This window comes from Bactrocera oleae, chromosome 2 (assembly GCF_042242935.1).
Source record: "Bactrocera oleae isolate idBacOlea1 chromosome 2, idBacOlea1, whole genome shotgun sequence".
In the NCBI taxonomy this organism is placed as follows: Eukaryota; Metazoa; Arthropoda; class Insecta; order Diptera; family Tephritidae; genus Bactrocera; species Bactrocera oleae.
Window position 1 is genome coordinate 56,492,989 of NC_091536.1, and position 27,651 is coordinate 56,520,639.

At 35.1% G+C, this 27,651-nt stretch overlaps 1 protein-coding gene across 1 annotated transcript in view; it reads right to left on the reverse strand.

Moving 5' to 3' along the window:
- beat-Vc (beaten path Vc) overlaps window positions 1–27,651 on the reverse strand; it is a 131,016-nt gene that overhangs the window by 32,580 nt on the left and 70,785 nt on the right. Inside the window, exons 2-3 of the mRNA XM_036357787.2 lie at window positions 18,008–18,161; window positions 11,079–11,287 (exon numbers count right to left, since the gene is read on the reverse strand). Coding sequence (XP_036213680.2) covers window positions 11,079–11,287; window positions 18,008–18,161 — 363 coding nt within the window. The remainder of the gene's footprint in view (window positions 1–11,078; window positions 11,288–18,007; window positions 18,162–27,651) is intronic.

The window sequence follows — 27,651 nt, forward strand, 5'->3', positions numbered from 1 at the left end:
TGGCAAGTGAATGTTATATATTCAAAGCATACTTTTATAAGCTTATATTAATTTATATTATACAATATTATTAAAATAATTTCAAGCATACTTTTACGAGAGGTAAAATACGAATTGTTAAATATACAAGATATTGTACATTTATTTATTGTATTATATTCTGTTCATAAAAATCTGTGAAGATGGCTCCAAGTGTACCACTCTACTCGGGAAAAACTGACACGCCCTAATGAAACACACCACACCTGTGAACACTCAAGGAATTTCACCCCACACCAGATGACACCACACAGGACAACACAACATACCATTTCTCATTCGCTATATATCATTCGTTTTCGTCTACGGGCCTGAGCGCCACATCAACCTTAAACATTCGAAATAATTTCGATCTCTTTTCTCAACGTCATTGTATAAAATCGCTATCTCCGTTACCAACCGTCAACACTTTCTGGGCTTAAAACCGTGGTATTAATCTTTATCAAAAAAAGTGTTAAACCAATAAAAAATTTGTGAAAATTAACATTTAATAAAAAAAGTAAAGAACATTTTAATTTAAACCTTAAGAAAAAGCGTTTTGTGGAAAAAATGGAAGAAATAATGTCATTGGTGAGTGCTAACATTATAGCATAATTAATCACATAGGGCTGGACGATGGAAATTTAAACCCTATGTTTTTAACAAAAAATAGAAATTCGGATTCATTTTCTCAATATACTAGAAAGTTTAATAGTAACAGAAACCAGAATAATCAAATAAAAAACAATTATAGGAGACAAAATGGTTGTGAGCAAAATATTGATCGTTTCCAAAGTAATTCAGGACAACATTCCCGTAATAATAATAATTATTATTTGCAAAATAATTCCGGACGATACTCCCAAAGAAATACAAACTTTTCAGGGCAAAATATTTATCACCCAAATAATCCCCACAGACAAACTAATTCAGGAAATTCAGGTCAAATTGTCAATATCGTAGTAATAACGGTTACGGCAATTCTGCAAGGCAACCTGTACAGAATGGTACTCGGCAATCAAGACGCTCAAATGGTCCCACACGGAAAATCAAAATAAAATTTTAATTTCACTCACTCTATAATGATAATGCGAGTTTCGAAAAGTATAATTTACCAATTTTAGAAAAAATAAAACAATAATCAGTACACTGATTGGAGAAATAAGGGCGATGAACGAAAGTGTTAAGATACCATGCCCACTAGAATTTAGATACCCTCAAAATGCAAGAATGCGATGGTTAAAAATGGATTATAACAAGCCATACGACCTTATGCTGCTTGATATGCATAGTGGAAAGTGAAAGAATCAGATGGAATTTAAAATGGTGTATATGGGAAGTAGCGTGGTTGTAGTCCGATTTCGCCCATTTTCGCACTATAACATAGAAATATGAGAAGAATGTTACGTACCGAATTTGGTTGAAATCGGTTAGGCAGATTTCAAGATATGGGTTTTCACCTAAAAATGGGCTGTGCCACCCCCACTGTATAATTTTGAACGCAGTTCCTATGAACTCATCTCATACCATCCTAGAAATAAAGTTTAATGTCTCTGGCGTGTTTAGTGCTTGATTTATCGCGCTTTTAGTAGTTTTTAACAGTACCGTTATATGGGGAGTGGGCGGAGTTGCAACCCGATTTCAACTATTTTCACACTGTAGGTAGAGGTTCTAAAAAAATTTGCTTCCAGTGAATTTTGTTATTATAGCGTTAGCGGTTCAGGAGATATGCAGAATAAACCTATTAGGGGCGGGACCACGCCTACCTAAAAAATTTTAACTACAGATGCCCCTCCTTAATGTGATCCTGTGTACCAAATAACAGTCTTATATCTTATTGCGGAGCTTAGTTATGGTAATTTATTTGTTTTTGATTAATGGCGTTTTGTGGGCGTGGCAGTGGTCCGATTACGCCCATCTGCAATACCAACCGTCTCACGGTACCAAGAAACATGTCTACCAAGTTTCATAAAGATATCTCAATTTTGACTCAAGTTACAGCTTGCACGGACGGACGGACGGACGGACAGACAGTCACCCGGATTTCAACTCGTCTCTTCATCCTGATCATTTATATAACTATTATACTCTGTAGCAACAGGTTGCGAGAGTATAAAAATATGAAAACGATAAACATTGAAAACAAGGAAATGGCATTGAGAAATGGTGTCAAGCTTCTATTCCATACGAAAATTATGCAGGAGAAAGTTTACTCGTTGGAAGAAAGTGAAGTTAGTAACATTCAACTCGACCATTTAAACAAAGAAGAAAAGAACAAAATATGTAAACAATTAAAAAAGTATGAAAAACTAATTTATAAAAAAGGAGATGATCTGACAAACACGAATACCGTTGTTCATGAAATTAGAACAACAACAGATCAGCAAATTGATTCTCGAATTTACAGATTGCCCCCCCAAACATGTGGACGAGGCGGAAAGGCAAATTGAAGAAATGGAAAAGCAAGGAATAATAAGAAAAAGTCGAAGCAAAAACAGCTCACCAATAATAACTGTGCCGAAGAAAGCAGATAGTTCCAATATAAAAAAATTTCGATTAGTGGTTGATTACAGGAGGTTAAACCAAATTACTGTTTACGATAAATATCCCCTGCCAAATATTAATGGAATTTTAGATAAATTGGGCAAAGTACAGTACTTTAGCACCATAGATCTAGCTAAAGGTTACCATCAGATCCTAATGGCAGAGAAGGATATGGAGACAACAGCTTTTGTGACTCCAGCAGGCCTGTATGAATACGTCAGGTTGCTGTTTGGGCTTAAAAATGCTCCAGCCACTTTTCAGAGATTAATGAACGACGTCCTAAGGGAACATATTAATAAAATATGTGTAGTCTATATAGATGACATATTAATATTTTCTACGTCACTAGAAGAACACATACATTCACTAGGAACATTTTTTTCAAATCTTCAGGAAAATAACCTAAAAATCCAAGCAAATAAGTGTAATTTTTTAATATTTTTGGGCCCCGTTTTGACAAAAGACGGCTTTAAGCCCAACCCAGAAAAAATTTTAGCCATTCATAATTTACCAATTCCAACAACAGAAAGGCAATTAAAAGGGTTTTTAGGGACCACAGGCTATTATAGAAAGTTCATTAAAGATTACTCTACAATAGCTTACCCAATGATAAAATATTTAAAGAAAGATAACACAATAAATCCGAGAGATCCTTAATATATAGCAAGCGATTACGCTATTGGACCTGTTCTTTCACAGCAAGGCCAACCAATATGCTTCATCTCAAGAACACTAAACAATCATGAGCAGAAATATGCGACGACAGACAAATCAATCATGTATGCAGTGGCTTATTTTAGACCATACATATACGGAGCAAAATTTAAGATAGTAACTGATCACTGTCTGATTAAGTATCTAAATAACAAGTATAAAGGGAAAGAATTTGCACCACGATATCAAAGGTGGCTTCTAAAATTCCAGGAGTACAATTACGAAATGGAGTATGTAAAGGGTAAAGATAACGTAGTAGCGGACTTCCTAAGTCGAATTGAAAATTCGCCTAAAATAACAGATGGGAACGACGATGAATCAAATTTAGAAATGTCGGATACAGTACATTCTGCAGAAGATGAACTACTGGAACACGGGAGGTAATCAAGGAAGAAATAGTGAATAAACATAAAGTTCAAATCATATTAACGTACAGTCCAAAATTAGAAATGCAGAGACTCCATGGGAGAAAGATGATAGAGATCAACCCAACGGAGGAAGAGTACATAATAAAAGAGGTGTTAAGTCGGCATATTAAAGGAAAAGGATGTGTCGGCATATTCTCAGAAGTCACTGAATCTGATTATCATAAAATTCAGATATTAATCATTTCGATGTTTTAACATGATAATAATATTCAATTTGTCAAATGTACAAAAAGAGCAACAGAAATAGAAAAAGAAGAAGATTTACATAAGCAAATCTCACTTTACCATAGTAATGAGTCAATGCATAGCGGAATAAACGAAACTTACAATACACTTAAGAACAAAATATACTATCTCGAATTCAAAGAGCACATACAGTTAATAATAAATAACTGTGAAAAGTGCCAAAGAGTTAAGTATGTTAGGAAACCGATAAGACTACAGTTTAAATTAACAGAAACACCGACAGATAAAAACGAAACAATACATGTAGACATTTTTCATTTCAAAAAGCAGTCGTTTGTCACAGTTATTGACAAACTGATAAAATTCGCGGCAGCATACAACATAACTGATAGAAATTGAAGGGCAAAGAAGGCTATTATAATTGAACATTTCGCAAAATTTGGAAAACCAAAACAAATCATAATGGACAATGAATTCAGGGCCGAACAGTTAATACAGTTCTTAAATGCAGAAGGAGTAGAGGTACAAAACCAAATTCCCTCACAGGTAATGCAGACATTGAGAGGCTGCACTCAACCCTGTTAAAGAAACTAACAGGAATTGATGATTCAAGTCTCTCAACAGAAATGATGATACAGATCGTTATAGGTAACTATAATGACCGATATCACTCAACCATTAAATGTACACCCAATAACGCAAACAATAGTATATTTCCAACCATTTAAAAAAAAAAAACAATAGACCAGGTGAAACAACACATAATACAAGAAAGAAATAGGTACAGAGAAGACTACGAAGAACTGAGAACGTCAGGGCCAATAAAAAACTACAAAAGAGTACGACACAAGGACGAACCGTATTTCCAAATTACCCTCCTGCAAAACATTCTTGTAGCAAACATAAAGAGGCCACTTAAATTAGCTAAAGCAGAGAAGTTAGGCACCAAAGAAGAGAATGAGAGGTTGAGCATAATACTTGTAGTACATAATGGTGACATTTAAAAACAATTTGATACATCCTGGAATGTTAACAAAAGAAGAAATAGATGGGTTCGATATTGATTTCTAATAAATTAGCCAAAATTGGAGTTGTGGAATACAAAGACGAAACATTAATATTCGCTATACAAATTCCAAGAAGTTTTTTTAAAGAAAATGTAAAATTAATTACGCCATTACCTAATAAACAAAACTTGCAAATAAATCAAGAAGATGAATTAATTGTAATAATAAATAAAGAACGCTATGTATATAAGGAAAATACTGTATTTAACAAATTAAAACTAAGCAAGAATTGTATCTTTTCTGATGATTGTGAATTTATGTATAACAATATAACACTAATTCAAGAAATAAGTGACGACACTTTAATAATAAAGAATGCACATAATGAAAGTCTCCTTCAGACTTGTGATGAAAGAAACTTCCTATTGCAAAATAATTATATTATAAATTATGCAAATTGTAAAATAAAAATTAATCAAGAAAGTTTTAACAACAACAAAACCAAATTTATTGAGAAATAAAAAAAATATCATAAGAACATAACTTATGGCATTAGCGCTACCGTAATTATAATTACATTAATACCTAAGTCTAACTATTGTTATTCTCATTTCGAAAAAAAAAATGTAAATTTTAAAATTATAAATAAAAGAAGTCAGGAGACTTCTCAGAGTGGCTCTGGGGGAGTTATGTATAACGACGGCATGCACTGCACCACATCGCATGATCCGCCAATACGTGACTCAAACAGCAGACTCAGCATATTTTGAGTTTGCTGGAATGTGCGGTACAGCCGGATATAGCAGCAAGCTCGAGTTGCCGATATGGTGTGAAGCACGTCTGATTTGAGAGCCAAAAGAAACGAGTTGTGGTTTTTAGTTGTTGAGTGGTTATTACTAAATATATAATTTGCGCGATACTTATTCCCCACAGAACAATTATTTTCGAAATAAAATTGCACTATTTGCAAGCGTGGTTCAGGCGTGAGTCTATTTATGATGAATTGCCAAACCAAACTCAGAATAAATCACTTGACAGCTGTTAAATTGGTCGCCATCTTAAACAGTATACTATGTTCGCACCGAATTGAAATCCTCTTGAAAACACAATTTGTGGATTGTGGAACCAAAGTCGTTCTGACCGATATTGTGTGTTTTCGATGAGTTTTCATTGACAGTTCACACATCTATTTGTTTACATTTGTTATGTACCCTACAAGAACAGTGAGGGTCATCTGATAGGTAATATGACAGTCACAGCTGAAAAAAATTTGTCAGCGCGCATAGCAAAGTTTCTATAATTTTCTTAAGATCCTTGTTTTATTTTTGTTTGTTTGTTTTGTTTTTGTTGAGTCATTGCTGACCATAAATCCGTCATAGCTGAAAATTGTCAGTTATGACTGAAACGCTATCAGAAGTGCAAAATTCTTTTGCGCAGTAGATAATATAATTTTTATTTCTTTAATTAATTTCAAACTTTTAATCAAAATTAGTTATAATAATATACTTAAATATAAAAAGGAATGCAATAAAAATATATATAAAAAATAAGAATATATAAAAATAAATTTTCACTTGATGCCATCTCCTCCTCTCAATAGCTCTGCATACGTCTTTCTCCAATCAGTGGATAATTCTGAATTTAAAAATGTAAATTAACAGTACTGACGTATCAAATGTGAGTGTATTGGTGAACCCATCAGAAGTTTCTTCTAGGGTACGTTTAGGCCAATTATGGAATGTAAACAAATTGTCAACTGACATTTAGGGCTGGCAAAATATGTCTTCTAATAAATATATATAATATATAATAACTAGAGCAGACACCGATTATAATGAGTGGAATGTAAGTTTTTAAGGGGTGTGTTTTCGTTTGACAGATTTTGTATGGATGAAAACACAAGTTTTCGCGTGAAAATCTCTTTTGTCTACCTGCTGCCAAATGAATATAAGAATAATGAAAGAGGACTCGGTTGCGATCCGATGACAATGCGAGATGAATTCGAAGAGGCGTTTGCATGATATTTTTTCAAAGAAATGTTAAAAAATGTTTATTCTTACTTTAATACTTTTCGCTTTAGGAAATACACCGCTTATAAATATTTTACGCTATCCATATGAATACAGAAGTCTTTCGACAATATGGCATAGAACCAATCGTAATTACGGTTACGGTTCTTTATATCATATCTAAATTAATCCATAGAGAAAGCAGACTTCTACCCAATATAATAAATATTAAAGGCCATATATTCTTCTGTACTCGTTTCCTTTGGAAAATGTGTCTGTCATAGCTTGATTGCTCACAAATTTAAATCATTTGTGTGGGCGTGTTAATTTTTCGAGACGACCATTGACCATTACTTGCTATTGATAACTACGCCTATCTTTATGCTAACGAATTGCTGAATAAAGTTTGAAAACAAATATGTATTTACCTTTATTTAAGTATTATTTGATACAAAACTATTCTAAAAATGCGGTAGCACTTTTGACAATTTACGAGAGCAGCTAGTCTTGGGTTGAGGTCAAACTTAGGGCCTTCTTATTTGCAAATGCTCAAATTATCCGCTGACTCCGACAACTGGCGTTATTAGCAAATGTTATACAGAAACCCAAGCAAGAGAATATTTTAGAACAAGTTTATGAGATAATAAATGGCAAGCGTGTAAAAAATAAAACAGCAGGGGGAAAGGGATCATGCAGATGCCTTCATTTATCTTTGACAGCTGGCTGGTCAGACAACCGCAGAATATATTAGAGTTAGTATCTAAAGTAAAGGTGCTATTCGAAGTGAGCTCGCAGGCGACAAATGGTAGACACGCACTAACCATTTGTACAAATACATACTTCTATATGAGTAATGATGTCAATGATTCACGAACTAAGCATGCGTTCTTCTCACATATCATAATTTAGTCAATTGTATTTTACGAATTGGTGTTATACAAGACTCGTTAATAACCGGTTGCTTTACAATAAGTACCTGTTGGTCAGGTATGTCTAAAAATATAGTTTACGAAAAAGTAATTCATCACTATCAACAAAACTTGGAATAGAAATCACTTGTTATCACTTAAAACGAAACCGGACGATAACAAAAAGAGAATGATGCATATAAAAGAGTGATAACTCTACATGTAATTACAAATTAATTAAATTGATTACAGATTCTCAACAAATTTTCAATATTGCGACTTAAGCATTTATTATCTTTGATTGGTGGAGAAGAGTTACTAATTATTGAAATTATAATATTTTAAATTAACTATCCGATGACTTATTCGACCTTTCCGTGGTATACGAGTACAATTGAAGTAATTGTCTACGAGTATTCGCAGAATTAGACTACACAGCCTCTCGCCTAGTAGACAAGCTCTGAACCCACTCGTCTACAGAAGTCGTTGGCTTAACCTCGAGTACTAAATATTTAACCATGATAGACGCAGGCGTGGATACTCCCTTTAACTCGTCCTCTCGCATCTTTACCTCAAGTAACCTTTGAGACCGAAAGTGATTTTGCGTTATATCCTTAGACTTATGTTGTTTCCAGTCCAGAATGATGTTGTGACTGCCAATGTTATTTTTTGCTCTTATATCCTAATTTAACTGCTGCGAAGTAGTCTCATGGTTGCGCTTATTGTATCGAGGAAGTAAAAGTGGCATCCATTGCGCTGACAGATGTCTCAAGTTCATGTTTTCATTCAGCATACGACACATGTGGTATTTTAAGTTTATCTTGCGTTCCTTAAAGTGGTGGTTTATCAATGCGAGATCGTAGATTTTTGGCACGTTGGCCGCCTTTGTTGGATGTCTTCGGGGTACTGGAGCCTGGTTCATTAAAAGCCGAACTTGTAGCAATCTAGGAGAATGAACTGCACGATTGTAAATCTCTTGCTTATGGTGGCTTCTAGGTTATGGCGTCACGTTTACCCAAGATAACTCATGTTTGTCTACTTCTACGTCTACTTACATTTCATCTACACACTTTTGGTTGCCCAAACAAGCATAGGTGATTGTGACATTCCAAGCGGGATACCAGAAATGATTTCGATGTGAATCACCCGAAATGCCTTACCTGGCTTGCTTGAGATGAGGGATTTAATATGTTACATTATTTTCGCGTTGAAAAATTCAAATCAATTGTTGTTATATTATTGTCTGCTCTTGTCGCCTCCCACTCTCTCTCCCGATATATTTATTATCCTTTTAACGTGAATAGCACTTCCGCTTTGATGTGAGGCCACAAATGTAGCTCGTGTTTGTTGGTGAGTATATTGTGGAGCCTCTATGAGTCCTTATGCCGTCAGTGGCACTAATGATTTATTTGTGTGGTCTATTTGCTACATAACAGCTTTTAGCGACGTCAGGAACGTCAGCAAGAGCAAAAACAACAACAACAATAGTAAAAGCAACAATGAAACCAATAATATAAATTACTACCAATGTGCATTTTCCTCTTCAATGATTTGATTTGTCTTCTTTCCATATCCCTGTTCTGTGTGGTTATAAACGATTTCTTTTTCTCATTATTTCGCTTTTTGCATTTCTTTCGCCAGTCAGCATGTAAATACACGGGTTTTTTGATTTGGTAATAAATTTCGAATAAACACAGACACACAAGCATCGCGCCTAAATATTTATGGATTGTTTTTGACTTGTTTTTTCATCTGTTTTTGCACTCATTTCTTATGGAAGGGAAATCGATGGCTGATTTGTAATAAATTGGCCTATTAAAGCGCCCAACTTGCAGGATACTTAAAGTTAATAGGCAATTTGGAAAACACTGATTTGCATGGGTGGTAAGTACTTATCGGACTATAGGTTTAAGAAAGTAGTAGATGAACGCTTAAACAGATGTTAATATTACCGATAGAAATATTTTAATTTATGTGCTTAGTAGATCTGAGCCTATTTGTGAAAATAAAAGGAAATTCGGTATGCAACTTTCAAGTTTGATGGCTACAATCAAAATTTGCAAAAATGTGCATATGTGTTATATAATTATGATCATATTGTTATAAAATTTTAAAACTATGTTCAATCGTTTTTGATTAATGTATATTCATACAAGCTAGTTATTATAAATAATTCTCAGATTGATGGTTTCTTACAAATTCGGTTGAGTGCATCATTGCAATTTATGTTGTCGTTATTATAACTAGAATCGGTCAGCTTCGATAGTGATTCGTCAGAAGCTCCTGGAGCTCGGTTGGTAAGCGCCAAATGATTACTATCTGTTCTATAGACACTTTTGAAAATCTTTTAACTTAGTTTTTTGCTTTCAAAATGACAACTAGTTATCGAACAAAATGGTGTGACCTAAATAGGATAATTCTCACTATACTAAATATAACCTTTTTTTTTAATGCAAACATAATGGATTTATTTCACTAGACCTACAAATTATATAAGTCCGCTTGTGGCATGGCTTACTATAAAGTCTGTCATTTATCTAGGGAAGAATTTTTGACTTGCCACATAAATCGCGACTACAAGTAAATAAAATACGTAAAGATCATTTGAAATATAAAATGAATAATTTTCGTCTCTTCCTTGCTTAATGTCAAGATTAATATCACTTCGAAGAAAGCAGTTAGTGGGAGATTAAAACATGCTGGTGACTACATATACAAATTGTTGTAATTTTTCTAGTGGTGTTGATTTTGTGGCTCAGTGTTCTGTAGACTACTTTAAGAGACTTCCAGTATAAAAATTGCTTTTCGGTTCAATCACAAATAATTAGTCTATCACAGCGTAGGTTAAATTAAGATGTATATGAATACAAAGAGGTTCCCATATTGATTAAATTAGTTATATCGAGTATGGAGGAGTGTACATATATGTCAGCACTTAATAAAATTAGTTATGCGAAATGCCTCAGTCACGACTCTCGCTTCTGACCATTAATATTTATTCTGGATGATCAACACATTCAATGTCATGGCAACATCACTTTGACTGTCAGTTAACCTCTTGCGATATTAGATTGACGGTAAATATGTATATGAACATTTGGAACATTTGCAATAAAATTGCTTTAATATAGACTTTTTTAAACTCAAAAATTTACCACCAGAAATACCTTGATCTAGCGGTATAAATATGTGAATATAAATCTTAGATATGTACATACATAATTTTGCATATTCATATGGTGACTCGTTGGTAAATTTACTTACCTCCCACTGTCATGTTCGCAGTTTTATCGATCAATTTGAATTCGGGCGCATCACCGGATACCTCGCACCGATACGAACCGGACGAATGGACATTCAGTTTCTCCAGTTCGACATTGCAGATGAATTGATTGCAGTGCGATGAGCCATCAGCAATGGTGACACCTTTGACGGGAAACCAATTTGTAGTTGGCGGCGTGAGCGGTGAGTATCTGAAAGATAAAAAGTGCAACAAAATTTGTTAAAATTGTAAGTGAGAAAGATGTAGGCAAAAAAGTGAATGACAGACTGAATGATTGGAGGAATGTATGTATATATATATAAATATATACCTGCTGCTCTAGCTTGAGTGGCGAAGTTGGCTAAATGCTTTGAAAATTGCCCAGTCAGAACTGCGAAAATTGATGTCATTTCAACATCTCTGCCCCACATTATACCATATTCCATCAGCTTTCATTAGTACGCTTCTTCGCCCTCACACTGATGATGAATGAATGCATAAGAAAATTTGCATTCAAAAGAGGAAATTGCATATAAAAATAGAGAAGTCGTGTGTGCATGTGAAAATGAGTTCAAAAAATCAAAAAGCGAAGCGTTAAAAGCTGGTTTTGTTTTTCGTTGCAAATGACTTTGGAATTGTTTCGATGGCGAGGGGCATAAAATTAACTTCATGAAGCGCTGCAGAAATCTGAATTCGATTGCTTGCGCAAATATGCAAATGATTTGCACTTTTCAAAGCGTTTGTAATAAAAGACAGGAAGTGTATTGCATTTGGAATATTTTGTACTATAACCTTTGCACGCGGCGTGATCGCTTTAACATTGTTAAATGAGAATATAATTTTCATTTTATGAATCGTAGGCATATACCCCAGCCATAGCCATAGCGATAAAATTAGAGACCATTATTTCGGACATCGTTGGTACTTTGTCTCGACCAACATTTAACTTTTGTATAAATTTTCTGTATTAAAATCGGTAGCATACGAATTTGCATTTACTTTATGCAAACACAAAGCTTCGAATTCAATTTTAAATGCACTTATCTTATACGTCGGCCCCTGTTTCAATATCGGCAAATAGCTACAACTTTCTTTATTTCCTTAATACTTTCGCATTTCGTAGGAATTAAGGGCCGTTGAAATAGCCTCCACTCAATAAACGTTTAACTGATTCCAATTAATTTTGTAATCGTGGAAACTTCTATTATAGGTCATATACTTCCCTAATTTTACTAGTATATCTTGCTGAGTCAAATATCTCCATTGTCTTTTGAATTTCGCGGCTATGTACAAAGCGCTACAGAGCTCGTATCTGGCAACACTATACATAATTTGAAAGGTCTTGACATAACCTACAAAACAACGCTATGCATGATTAGTTTGGATATTGCGTTCAACAGTTATAGACGTGTAAACATGGAGTTCACTAACGCCGAAATTCGCGCTATTTTAAAGTTTTCCTTCGTTAAAGGCAAATCCGCTAGAGAAACGTTCCGTGAGATTAATGGTGTTTTGAGGGATGGTACTCTATCACTTCGAACCGCGGAGGAATGGTTTCGACGATTCAGAGCCGGTGAAAACGACACCATGGATAAGCCAGCCGGCGGAAGACCTGTGACGACAAATACCGATCAAATCATGGAATACATCGAGTTAGACCGGCATATGGCATCTCGTGACATCGCTCAGGAGATGGGAGTTAGTCACCAAACCATTTTGAACCATCTGCAGAAGGCTGGATACAAAAAAAAGTTTGATGTTTGGGTGCCGCATAATTGGACGCAAAAAAACCTTCTGGACCGAATCAACGGCTGCGATATGCTGCTGAAACGGAACGAACTTGTCCCATTCTTGAAGCGGATGGTGACTGGCGACGAAAAATGGATCACATACGACAATATCAATGGTCGAAGGCCGGTGAATCGTCCCAAACAGTGGCCAAGCCGGGATTGACAGCCAGGAAGGTTTTGCTGTATGTTTGGTGGGATTGGAAGGGAATCATCCACTATGAGCTGCTCCCATATGGCCAGACGCTTAATTCTACCATCTACTGCGAACAACTGGACCGCTTGAAGCAGGCGATCGACCAGAAGCGTCCAGAATTGGCCAACAGGAAGGGTGTAGTGTTCCACCAGGACAACGCCAGACCACACACTTCGTTGATGACTCGTCAGAAGCTACGGGAGCTCGGATGGGAGGTTTTATCGCATCCACCATATAGCCCGGACGTAGCGCCAAGTCATTATCACCTGTTCCTGTCCATGGCGAATGCCCTTGGTGGTGTGAAGTTGAACTCAAAAGAGGCTTGTGAAAAGTGGCTGTCCGAATTCTTCGCAAATAAGGAGGGGGGCTTCTACGAGGAAGGTATTATGAAGTTGCCGTCTAGATGGAAACAGATCATCGAACAAAACGGCGCATATTTTAACTAAATCCGATCACTGTAACACTTTTTATAAGGATGGACCTATATGATTTATTTTACTATCATTAACTTAATTATATTAATTTTGACGGAAGATGGGGACATTTCTCGGAAGCACGGATTTCTTAATAGTCTAGATACCATACATTCAAAATGTTATGGTGTAAGATTGTAGCGTATACCCTGAACAGGGTATACAAAATCGGTAATCGGCGTCTCAAAGGTCGAAGGAGTAAAATGCTCCGTCACAGTTATTTCTTACGTACTATATTTCTTATAATTGGCAAAAATGTATTAATGAATGACACTTTTACAATTATTAACGTAAATTTTTTTAATTGTATATTTTGTATATTTTTTTGCAGCATTCAACCAAATTACCACCGCTTTGAAAGCATTTATTTGGCCGCAATTTTTTGCCTCCTAACTGACAGGTTTTTATAATTTTAAGTACAGTTTAGGGATTCCGCAATGTTATTATGCTTTATTTCTCTTCTTTATTGCGGGCATGGCCATTTGTTGTTGATAATTGCACAATAGTGGAACTAAAAAATGGGGTATTTTAATTGAAATTGATTTTTGGCTTAGGTTGCCGCAGATAAGTTTGCATAAAACTCGACGAAATGTTACAAATACACATTTTTTATGTAGTTGTAAGCACCCCGTAGGAAAATTGATGTAGCAGTATAAGGCCACCAGACATATTTCTGGCGATATGAAGTAGTTGTACATTTTTCAGATACCATAATGGTTGTAAAGTGCCAGTAATTTCCTATAGGAAACGTGGCACCATTTTTATTTTCTGCTCGAATGTGTCGTTCGATAAAGCCAATTAATTGGACCACTCAATGTGGCCATTGTTTGGAGAATGGGAATTTCGCAAAACATATATTTGCAATGATTTTTAAATGGGTCGTTGAGTTGTGAGCTCTCTGATTGTGGTTGCCTGCTGGTGACCTGATTGTGATTAAAAAATTTGTGTTTTGATATTGACAATTTAAGATTAGTTGAATATTGAAAACAAGTTCAGTTTGAAATTTTTTTTAATTTTTGAAATTTCGAAAAATGTAGCTTATAATTTAAGAGGATTTATTTAAGCCTATTGTGAAAGCAAAAAAATGTAACACAAGTTTAGAGTTATTTCAAATATTTAACAGAGTATGTGGTTCACGATTTTAGTTATCAAGTTTTTATTTTTTGCCTTTTTTAGTTATTACAAATTCTTAAAATAAAAATATATAAAATTCAACATCTAAATTAACTGTATATTTATTGTAGTTTTATTACGCGTAATCATTTTTAAGAATTCATGCAATTCGGGTTTCATGATATTTAGTTGTTTAAACTTCATCGTCTCTTAATATCATATTTCTATCTCACCTCACCATGAACCTTTCACAGTTAGTGTCCAAAAAAATTATCAGGCTTACCTCATGACTATTGTGCAGCGACCAGTAAAAACTTCGGTATTTGTGGTCCAACTTTTCAGGGATGCAGTGAAAGGAGAGAATTTCAGAATGTCCGTTTCAGACGCGTTCATATACCCAGAAGCCCTGAGTCTTACAGCGACCCTCACAGTAATACAGCTGCCAGCTAGATCCACTGGTTCAATGTGTACAATGCCATTGAGAGGCACGTATATTCCAATTTCAAATTTCATAGCGAGTTTAGCTTTTCCGACCGCTCTCTACCAGACGAATACATAAAACACTATTGGCTTGACTAAGGTTTCGTACAACCTTTGGTGAGAGGCCTTCACCCTTCAAAATATCTTCTTTACTACATTATGATAAAACCGATCCCTTCTGAACTGAGGCATAGACCCGATTTAAACAGTTTTTAATGCTTTGTAGTTATTATTTGATTTAGATTATGGTAAACCGAAGTATGCTTACTTGCTTTTGATAATTTTTTCCATATCTATTTTGCTACCACATACAAAAAAAAAAAGAAATTGATCTTAACATGAGAAAACTTATAGTAAAACTTTGTGATGATGGCAAAACAATTCATGATGATATATAATGATAACTTATGCAAAATTTTGAGGAAAGAAGCCTTAAATAGTCGTACTGCACGGAAGAAATCAATCATATATGCTTTCAACAAAATGAAACGTATGATGTTTGAGGATGCAACGGCTTCTTAACAGTGGTTTGTGAATTAAATCACTCCAAATGCGACAAGTTTGTTAATTAGCGTATCCATTCAAACAAAAGAAAGCTTCATCCCTGAACAAAATTTTCTTGTTAAAATTGGGATCACCAAATGTGCGTTTAATGGTCATTAACCAAAATTCTTCCGCAAAATCTTCCATAAAGTGAATGGTCATGGCTCCAATTGTTGCGTGATAGCGGATTGACTCGTTCGGGTCTTTTTCGAGACTGTGCTCCACAGCAGCAATAGCGTCTTCGGCGCGCACTGTACGGCGACTCTGAGGATGCGCATTATTCACTATACTAAACGTGGTGTGAAATTGATCCATATATCGACTGAATATTGGGAGAAGCGTGCGATGCATCAAGACAACCAAACCATTATTTTGCTAGTGAAGTTGCACAATTTGCAAACGTTGTTCCGAAGTAAATTCATGTTCATTATGAAATCGCAAGCAAAAACTGAGTTAAAATCAAGTAGCAGCTGTCAGAAAGACCAACTGCGAGGAAAGTATTGTCTGATCTGAATCTGAAAATCACACTCCTATAAAACACCCTTTATAATCAGCTTTGCTGCCAACAACAAATGATACCTTCTCGTAACCTGAATGACTGCAATGTAATAATTTTCGTCCCTCCCGTTAATCTTATCACTTATAATAGCAACAAGTTGCGCCTCCGACTCTTGGTAAGCAGTTACCGAAATTAATAAGAAATTGGCCTAATGACTATGCGTAAGTTTTCGAAATAATATTGTTAACAATATACTTTATTAGATATTTCAAAATATTTTTTCCCCTGACCAGAGCTGTCTAGACAGATACTGTTCCGAAAATTAAGCAATAGTTGTTAATTTTGTCAGGTCTGCAAATTTTCTTTTATAGTAGAAAATTTGTTCTAAACCCGGCTTAAGAAACTTTGTATGAGCGAAATATTTGCATTAAAATGAAATGAAATGAAATTTTAATATAGATAAACCTTTTTATGATATAATATTTATTATATTATATAATGTGACCAAAATTATATAGGGATTTGTCAAATAAAAATCTAAGTGGTGTTTAGCGGCTGTTCCAATAAGTTTATTCTTTCTTACTGATTTGAATCCAATTTGTTTGCTTGTTGTTGATTGTTTGCTAAAACTATTAGCACATATCATCATGCCTTTATTTTTTGAGCTTCAAGTGGCATTTTGGCAAATTGTTTAATGCGTTTATAAAATTTTATATTGATTTTATTATTTTAATCCATTTTTTTGTAGCAAATACCTTTCAATTAGCCCAATTATAGCATACCGGTTAATTGAAGGGCGAAAAGTGTATGTATTATACTTATATATACAAGTATTTATGTATATAACCATTTAAGTAATTTTAAAAGTTTATATATTTACTTATGGTACATGTGCTTTAATTTATATATATGTATGTAAAAAAATTGTTGCTATATCGTGTAAGTAAACCCGTCTACTATAAATTAGTAGTTAATACAGATGATCATATATATAAAGTATACATATGCACAAGTATTACTTAAAAGTGTGAAAAAATCGCACTATCAAATGTTGAAAATTATGTGGAATATAAGTTGGTAATGGTAATCTGCACCGGAAAAAATTGTGTATGTTTTCGGCCAATTAAAAGCGACTGCGAATTTCCGTCAATTAAAAACTGTAGCTGCCAAGGCCAATAAAATTCGCCAAATGGAAAAAAACTGGCGACAAGCTCGTGCTGGTTATCGGCACGTGGCAAGAGTGGACACGGTGGCAAAGCATTATGTACACGCAGTTGTTGATGCGCACACATACACTTCGATTTGTCGATAAAATTTCACCGGTTGTATATTCAGTGGCACGTAAAATTACAGTGTGTTGCATGTGCTTCGCTATTTTCCACTCGCAGTTCACAGTCAATCTGCGTCATTTTCAATTACGCAGCCAAATTAGTTACACATTGTGCCAGTACTTACTCGCGCCTTTAACCCGTTGTAAGTCATAGAGATGGAGCCAATGAATGGAACTAATGGAAGTGAGTGTAGTTGCAGATGTCTACAGCATAAAGAAAAACTACAATGTGTTTTTCTGATGTGTTGTTTTGTGAGGGCTTATCTATGTTTATTCTATCTTTCATCGTCGGTTCATTCGGAGGAGCCACCGCTCTGCCCATATTAACATTACGAGTTTTTACGAATGAAAAGACTTCGCGTGCTATAAACACACCTTCACACTATCGTACTGGTATAATCGTTACAACAAATGCAAAGTCGCAGATAAATATCTTCGCTTCAAAAAAAGATCTTTCATTATTAAACACCCGTTAAAACATTTCCTCATTCGCCAATTTTCTCCACTTACCTGAAAAACTCTAGCCCATCCTTATACCACTTAACCGAATTGAGTGTGCGATTACCCATTTCATAACTGCAAAAGAGTTTGGCTTTTTGTGCGGCATCGATTATGCGCGGGACGGAGAGATTCGACAGGTAAAGTGCTTGATTCATGTGAATATCTGAAAGGAGTCGAGTGAATATGTTTTATTTAATTTAATAATAATAAACTAGAAAACACTGAAGTTTCTAACATATTATAATGATAAGAAGACAAATTTTAATAACATGCAATCACAATATATTAAATACCAGTTTAGATTCAGAATTAGGGGTGAATAGAGAGCCAAGAGTCGTTTCATAGGTCCTTAAAATGGGAAAATTAGAGATACATAAAGTGTTATAATACCCTTCATCAATACAAACGGTTCCTTACAAGAACTTGATTCCGATCGTTAAGTTTGCATGGCAGATAAATGCATTAGTGATCCGAACTGGACAATTTTTTCGGAGATTATATTATTGCCTTAGTTCATAGCCCATCCCAAATTTCCGCAAAACACTTAATTCCGATCGTTCTGTTTGTGTGGCTGCTATATGCTATAGTGATCTGATCTGAATAATTACATGGTCACCTTAGACAATAATCCATGCCAAATTTCGTGAACATATCTCATCAAATGAAAAATTTTTCTATGCAAACACTTAATTCTAATTTAGGGTCTCCGACGTTTCCTTCTGGGTGTTATAAACTTCGTGGTAAATATATAGTATGACCCCGCTTAAAGCGTAGGACACGTTTCATGAAAGTAGATGGTTATGCAAAACACTGTTAAACAAGGCTGTCATGTAATTAATGGGATTATGAGAAGATGGATACAAAAAAAAAAAACCAAAAAGTATTTCTTATAAAAGTAAAAACAATATAAATGAATATACTTATAAAAGCAAATAAAGTTATAAGTCAGCCAAATCATTCAGTCAAGAAGGCATCAAATGTAGTTTGCGTTTTCCTTTTCGTTCTATTAGAAATTGTTGCCAAGTGGATAAAGCATCTACTTGTATGGTAAGTATAACGCCAGGTCTTGCTTTTGAACTTCTGTAATAATTTGGATAATTTTCAATAAATTGGTCCATAATTACAGTTATAGTGGCCAAACATCTTTTCGCAAACGCTATCAAAGGTTTTTTTGTTCATCTTCGAAATCACTTCTATCAATATTTTTGTTTTCTTCTTTCTCAGCTAATTCCTTGAGCTCATAATTAGCAAGACTAGCTACTGTTCTCATCTAAACCTATCTAAATCTGGCCAAATGTTCTTCCATAACCCAAAAGATCTTTCTGTGACCTCATTCCAAGAAAGGTTTATGTTCTCTACAGGATTCATCATATTGTAGTTTTTCCAAACTTCTTTAATTTATTGATTCTCTTCTTCGTCTATTTTTGAAAATATCTTCTTTAATGTTATGCTTTGGGCCATCGGTCGTATTAATGTATGTACATATTCGTTGAAAAGTTGATTGGCCTCACCAAGAAATAACACTACTAGCTCCAAATTTTTCTTAAGTTGATACATCTATCGTGATTACATGCAAAGTTTCAAATCATTCTGTAAATTAATTCTTTGTTTACAAGCGTCAGAGTATTTTCTCAATATGGCAAAAATTGAATATCGCACAGTGATTAGATTTTTTGTTTTGAAGCGTTTAAAAGCAAAGGAAATTTATGAACAATTGTTAAAGTTTAGAAGGAGTCCTCACCTTCAAAACGCACCGTTGAATTTTGAGCTGGTGAATTTAAACGTGGTCGTATTAGGCTTGAAAACGATCCACGCGAAGGACGACTACAAGTCGCAACCACACCAGAAACCATTGAGCAAGTTCACAATATTGTTAGTGAAAATCCAAGTTTGACTAAGCGTCGAATTTCTAATGGCATAGACATTTCAGACGAACGAATACTTCATATTTTACATGTAGAAATACATATGAAAAACCTGTTTGAAAAGTTAGTGCCGCACACGTCAACAAAATTTGGATGGAAAATAAATTTCTCAGCATCATTTGGAGCGTTTTAACCCTTATGTTAGTAACCAACTTTACCGGCGTCTTTTAGCAACCGGGTACCGGGGTACCCACGATCTGAGTATTATTATTATTTTGTTTATATTATTAATTATTCTTCCAATATTAATAGTCAGTGGCAATTTAAAGAAAAGAAAATTAACAACGTAGAATAAAAAAAAAAAATTAAAAAAATGAACTCACAAATAGCTTTCTTTAAAGTTAAAAAACGACGATTTGAGAGCTTAAAATGAAATATTGATTTTTTTTAAAGTTATTCACACAAATACACCGCGGTGGGTACCCGGTTACTATTATAAGGGTTAAGCAGAATAAAAAAGAAAAAATTAATAAAAAAAAGAATGAGACTTGTATCTACCACCATGATCCTTAATTTAAACAAGAACGTTTACAGTGTACTGAAGCTGGTTGTTCAGAATATACCTCTTCAAATAAAAGAGTTTTTCATACATACACTTGATTCCGATTGTTCAGTTTGTATGGCAGCTATACTTGTGTGCTATAGTGGTCCGATATCGGCCGTTCCAACAATGAGCAGCTCCTTAGAGAGCAAAACACAGGTGCAAAATTTCAGATCGATAGCTTAAAAACTGAGGAACTAGTTTGTATGTATACAGACAGACAGACAACTCAGCTCATCATGCTGCTCATATATGTGTATATTTTATAGGGTCTTCCTGGCAAACTTAATATACCCTGTTCATAGTATACAGAGTATTGAATAAAATTGTGTTGCTGTCTCACCTATTATCGTGTAGCGATTTTCAGTGAATTATAATATGAACAAGTAAGGAAGGGCTAAGTTCGGATGTAACCGAACATTTTATACTCTCGCAAAGTCAAATGGTATACTCGTTAATATAATTGATATTTTCGGTAGAAGGTCAACTATAGGCACTGGGGTCCACATATTTAGTACTTAGGGGTTTGAACAGTTTTGGTTCGATTTAGACAATTTTTGGCCGCAAGGTGGCATACTTTAATTGCATTATTCACGCAAAGTTTTACCCCGATATAATCATTGTTACCTGATTGGCATAGTGGAAAGTGAAAGAATCAGATGGAATTGAAAATGGTGTTACATGGGAAGTAAGCGTGGTTGTAGTCCGATTTCGCCCATTTTCGCACTATGACATAGAAACATGAAAAGAACGTTATGCACCGAATTAGGTTGAAATCGGTTGAGCAGATCTCAAGATATGGGTTTTCACCTAAAAGTGGGCTGTGCCACGCCCACTGACTAATAAAGCCAATTTATACCATCTCAGAGATAAAATTTAATGTCTCTGGCGTGGGCGGAGTTGCCACCCGATTTCAACTATTTTCACACCGTCAATAGAAGTGCTAAAAACATTTGCTTCTAGTAAATTTTGTTATTATAGCATTAGCGGGTTAGGAGTTATGCACATTAAACCTAGTAGAGGCGGGACCACGCCCAGTTTTTAAAAAAAAGTTTTAACTGCAGATGCTCCTTCCTAATGTGATCCTGTGTACCAAATAACAGTCTTGTGTCTTATTGCGGAGCTTAGTTATGGCAAGTTATTTGTTTTTGATTAATGGCGTTTTGTGGGCGTGGCAGTGGTCTGATTACGCCCATCTGCAATACCAACCGTCTCACGGTACCAAGAACATGTCTACCAAGTTTCATAAAGATATCTCAATTTTTACTCAAGTTAGAGCTTGCACGGACGGACGGACGGACGGACGGACGGACAGACAGTCACCCGGATTTCAACTCGTCTCTTCATCCTGATCATTTATATATATATAACCCTATATCTAACTCGATTAGTTTTAGGTGATACAAACAACCGTTAGGTGAACAAAACTATTATACTCTGTAGCAACAGGTTGCGAGAGTATAAAAAAATCGATGACTAATAAAAACCGTCCCGGATTATCCGGGACAAATATGGTCACCTAAGTGTAACCGAACATTTTATACTTTTGGTACTTGCAAAAATCAAAGCCCGAGAAATAGCTTCAGGTGCTGTCAAAATTTTATATAAAATAAGTATGGAAATGCTAAGTTCGGGTGTAACCGATTATTTTATACTTTTGCTACTTGCAAAAATCAAAACAAAGAAAATACCCTCAAGTTTTAGGAAAACTTTATACTAAACAAGTAAGGAAGCCCGGGAAATTACTTCAGGTGTTGCCAAAATTTTATATTAAGCGAATTTTTGACACAAAGACATACCATTATCGAGAGTTTCATTTATTTATTTTATTATATGAATTTCAATTATACTATATCTTACACATTGACCGATATTTTCGGTAAAAAGTCAACTATAGGCAATGGGGTCCACATATTAAGTACCTAGGGGCTTGAACAGTTTTGGTTGGATTTGGACAATTTTTGGTCAAAAGATGGCACAATTTAAAGGAACTATTCGTGCAAAGTTTTATCCCGATATATTAGTACAGTAGCTATGTCGCTCCAAATTTAGTCGAAAAACATAAAAAACTTAAGCTTCGATGCTATTATACCCTTCACGAATAAAAGTTTCCATACAAGGGTTTGAGGTTGATCAATCTCAAACTTTCTCTGTCTTTGATATACCGATATAAGGTTCTCTACTTACTGCCGGTTAAGTTCTCAATCCGTTGTTCTATTCTCACAGTAAAAAGGCTTGAAATTAAATATAATATGGTATTTGAGCTATTAGAACCTTATTGACCTAAATACTGATTGAGCTGTGTGAATTGGGGATTACATGAAGCAATTAAAGCGTTCATTATAATCCGACAAAGCTCACTAACAAACCAATCAGTCGACTAACCCTAAAAGGAGTAAAGTGAAAATGAGCAAAGAAAGAGGAAGAACTTACCACATTCACACGACTAATGGACATACCGACTATGTGGCGAAACTGGCAATATGCTCATACCACGAATAAACTTGCCGCACACAAAGAAATTAAAGGATTTTCGCATTAACAGATTTCTTATGTTGCACATACATATGCACTTGTGTTGCGTTTGTTGTACCAACTTAGAAACATACATATGTCCGTCAACATTTGCCGAGGCAGCTCATAAACTCATTAGATGTGCGCGTAAATGTCCGCAGCTGCTCACTGAACTGGGATAAATTAGCCGCAAACATAGACAAACCGGATGAATGTATATATAATATTATATATAACTATATATACCTATATATATAATCATATATATGTATGCGATTTCAACTATATTGTGCGTATTAGCTTATTAAATAAAGAAGCAACCGACATGCAGGATGAGCAAGTGCAAATTGTGTCTGGGGGAACGTGATCTCCAGCTGTTATATTGCCGTATGTGCTAACATGTCTCTCCGTATGAACTCCCTGTCAGCGCATGCTAACCATTAAACCACTTTGCTAATGAAACATCACTTGACGCGTACGTATTTGTTAAGTCAGTGGTGTCGAATCGCGGCTTAGAATACTACAGGAGGTTGGAAGTCCATTAGTCTTTCTCTAAAATTTTGTGCGAAATATATTCAGTTCGTGGAGAAGACTGGGACTCATTTTTAAGAATGGTCGATAGAAACCCGAAGTTGAGCGTAAGGAGTTTATTTTGTATAATTTTGTACCAAATATGTGTTTGGATTTATGCCGATTTGACTAATTAAATTACTAAGCGTTGCAGTAAAAACAACTCATTTTAACGATTTTATTAATTTGAAGCGTTTTGAAGCAAAATTGGTATATACCTATGTTTCCAAATACTTAAACTAACAATTTTGTTTGTTCTAAAGTTAGTGAAGTAAAGTTTCTTTGTCCAGTGTAAGTCTGTGAATATAATACTAAAACTTTAATAAATCTTCAGTAATCCATTTCGGCTACACGACAAGAACCACAAAAAAATAACAACAAAATAATTATCAATTAAAAAAAAAATATACCTCGGCTCAAAACTATATTTCTATTGAACAAACAACAAAGCCAAACGGAGCCACGTTAGCTATGGCCTGAGCACCTCTGGTCTAAAGAACTGGGGAGCTAGTTCCATTCTCATTTATCAAATCTTCACTTAATGCTTAACATACTGCAATTATACTTAATATAACGTTTGTGTACTGTGTACTGAGGAAATAATGGAATTGTCAAATACATTTTTCTTTCACCGAACTAAATTAAAACTATCTAAATCTATCGTAATGTTGAATTTAATATATGATACAGAGTCCAAATCACATAGGCATGCGTTGAAGTGGCTCTCCGTAAATATTAGAGAAAAATTTTGTATATATATATGTATCTTTTGTTGTTATCAATAGATATTAAATAAAGTAGAAGAATGAGTTGTATCAGAACATAGTAATAAACAAATTCAAATGGTTCATCCAAATAGATGGAGCTCGTTGGTAGGAGGGTTAAAACAGTGGGGTGGAATTGTTTAATTATATTGTTTAATAGTAAATAAAAGTTTTTTAATTGAAAAGCCTCCGGTCAGTTGTGCCACTGTCATAAGTTTAGTGTTAATTCCTCTCTCATTTGTGCATGTGTGTACACTTTTGACACAGATGTACCATCTTTGACTACTTAGATGTGTGGTTGCGCTGCTGTGCGATGAGTCAAGAGACGTTAAAGTCAACTACCGCCAAAGTCAAATAGTTGTTGTTATAGTTGGTTTTATGCGCACATGCTTCATAATGAATACGTAACTTTGCTGACGTATCGCCCAGCAGTTAATAATGCTCGGGCGTGTAGCCATACGTTGATGAGCAAATGTAGGGCAAGCAGTGACGTGTCAGTGATGGCTGCGTTAAGGCAAATATGTATGAGGAATATTGTTTTTTTCCCATGTTTTATTCCAACTCTAAAGAGATTATTAAAAAGCAAGATAGGTCTCTCCTAAAAACACTTAGTTAGCTAAAAATGTATAATTAGAGCCTTGCTTAACTACTCTTGATAGGTAATACAATTGTATAAATTTGTTAATAAATATGTTGCAAGGGTGGTATTACGGTATCGTTAGACTTTTGGTACCACTTATCTTCCATTATGTAAGTTTTGGTTAGGTTATGTTGTAAAATTTACCCAAAATCGATGAATATCACTGATATTCGTCCTTTGTATTACCCATAAACTCCTAAAAGTCGATCACCAGATCCACTTGGATCTATTTGGATCGGAAAAAGCCGGGCAATAGAGGAGAAAGTGACAAAACCATTCCATTTCGCCTTCCGACCAAATATTCCAGAATGTCCACTGAGAACACCTACAATTGCGACTAGATTGACTTTTCTTAGAAGAAATTGTCCGGGGACCTCTTACGTTTCACTCTGAGACAGAAGGTCGCAGTTGCACAAGTTGTGGTGGTTGACCAGCGCTTGCCGAGCTCACTGGAGGTCCATAGGTCCAGCTCTGGAACACAAGAGGTCATCAGAAAATTAACTCGCTTCCAATAAGAAGACATTTAGGTAAGGGCGTCCTACCCAGCAAGCTCATCGGCTTTGCAGTTTTCTGCGATTATACTGTGACTGGGCACCCATGCAAGTCTAATATGAAAGAAGCTGTAATCTCTCTAAAGAAACCATGTACTCCTTGACTAGTTTTGAGCGCAAAGCCAACGAGCTCGGAGCCAGTATAGCAGCTCGGCTATAGGAGTGAAACCACACCGCTCTGAAGGAAGCTGCACTTCGGAAGATAGCTTTCGTTAAAACTATATTCTCCAGAATAGTATTCAAGTTGACTTGTTATGAGAAATATGCCGAATCGCGATGAAATTTTGGCTAATGGCAATAATGGGCTCGATAGTCTAGAAAAAAAGACATACTTTTAAATTATTAATCTTTCGAGATTTAAAATACAAAAAATTTTGCAGGGACGAGGTAGAAGTTTAGAGTCTAGTTAGAACTGTTAAATCAATTTTAACAGCCACCATCGAAAGAAAAGAGTCACTATCTTATACTGCATCCAACCGCTCTTTCTCTTCGCTGTGAGATTTCAAAATAAAAACTCGAATCACCAGCCGATTTTGCTCTTTTCTCATTGTTTTAAAATCTGAAAATTTGACCGTAGCCATCAAAGAAAATGTACTAACCATAGTGATTTATTGCCATAGTAGCGCCATTGGATGATGATTTTTTCAATTCTATTTGTAAACTAGTCACTGTAAGATAATGGGTGGATAATGAAATACATATTCGGATATTGAATTCATATGCATTCTTCTTGTTTTTTTTTTTTTTGCACACACGACCGTAATCGTTCCACATATTGTGTTTTTCGTCAAATTGACCGCGCACAATTTCATCTAAGTTCCGTCATAAAGAAGCGTTTATGTGTTTGTGCAGAGCACGCTGAGCTAAAATGCTTGGACTGTAGCAGTGTTGGGAATATTCTCCTTCTCTGGTATATGCTTTAATATGGTTTTTGTCTGTGCGCTTATTAAAGTATTCCCAGTTCACTATATAGCCTGTCATTTCAGTGCTGTCTTCAACTCCACCTACTTACTGACTTACGTACTTATGCCCTTGCCGTTCCCGTTACTTTTAATCATCTTTCAGTTCCTTTGTCTCTTGTCCTGAGTAAATATATTTGCTATTTTCCTAATTTTGCTGTTGTAGTTTCGCAGTTCATTGTAGTTTGCAGTTGCTTTGTATTTGTTTACTTTCTTCCTGTAGCTGCCACTTACTTACATCAATCCATCTTCTTAGCTATCTTTGTCGTCGTTGCTTCATATGCTGGCCTATTTGATATAATAATTTGACTTGTAGCATATTTGTAGGCGTACTAGACGCTGGCAAAATGTGGTCTGTCTCTCGAAGCTGGTGAATGTATGCTTTGTAGTTTAGTCTGCGGTTGAAGTAATATTTCTGCTGTTCCAACACTGGCATTAAGTGTTACACTGATACATGCCGATTCCATTGCACAACTGTATAAATGCACCCTACACATATTTGTTTGCTCTCAGGGTTGTACAATGCTCGTTCTTCCTCAGTACTTTACACCAGTATTACATGTAGGGATTATAAACGCACACAAGAGGTGTTTAATTTTCGAATGCTTTAAATATTTTTAACACACAAATATGCAGCCTAAAGGCAGTCCTACAAAAATACCTGCCAGACAGTTTGAGGATGATACTACGGTAACTGGTTGGATTTTGTAAAAAATTAAGCTGCTAGTAAATAATACTGCAGGCGAATAAAGAAAGTATATTAATTTTCATAAAAAGTTTTATAAAGTTTTAAAAAATGGGGTGAATCCCGTGATACAAATATTATAAACCACTAAAGCTATATCAAACAAACATGCTCCAAATAAGTCCTTCGAGCTCCTACTCATACAATGTAAAACTGACTGAAATCGGATAATAACCATGCCCGATCCCCATATAATATATAACGGTTATGCTGGGAACTACTAAGTTGTAATAACTGACTAAATTAATGCAGCAGAAGCACTAAAATACACAGCCAGGAAAGTGTATGAATGGTTTCATGGGAATTAGTGTAAAGTTCGGACAATAGGCGTAGCACCGCCTACCTTAAGATGAAATTCTATATCCCAGGAACAGCTATTATATTATATTAATATTACTTTGATATTCGTATGTTACAATGTGAAAGTGGGTGAAATTGGACTAC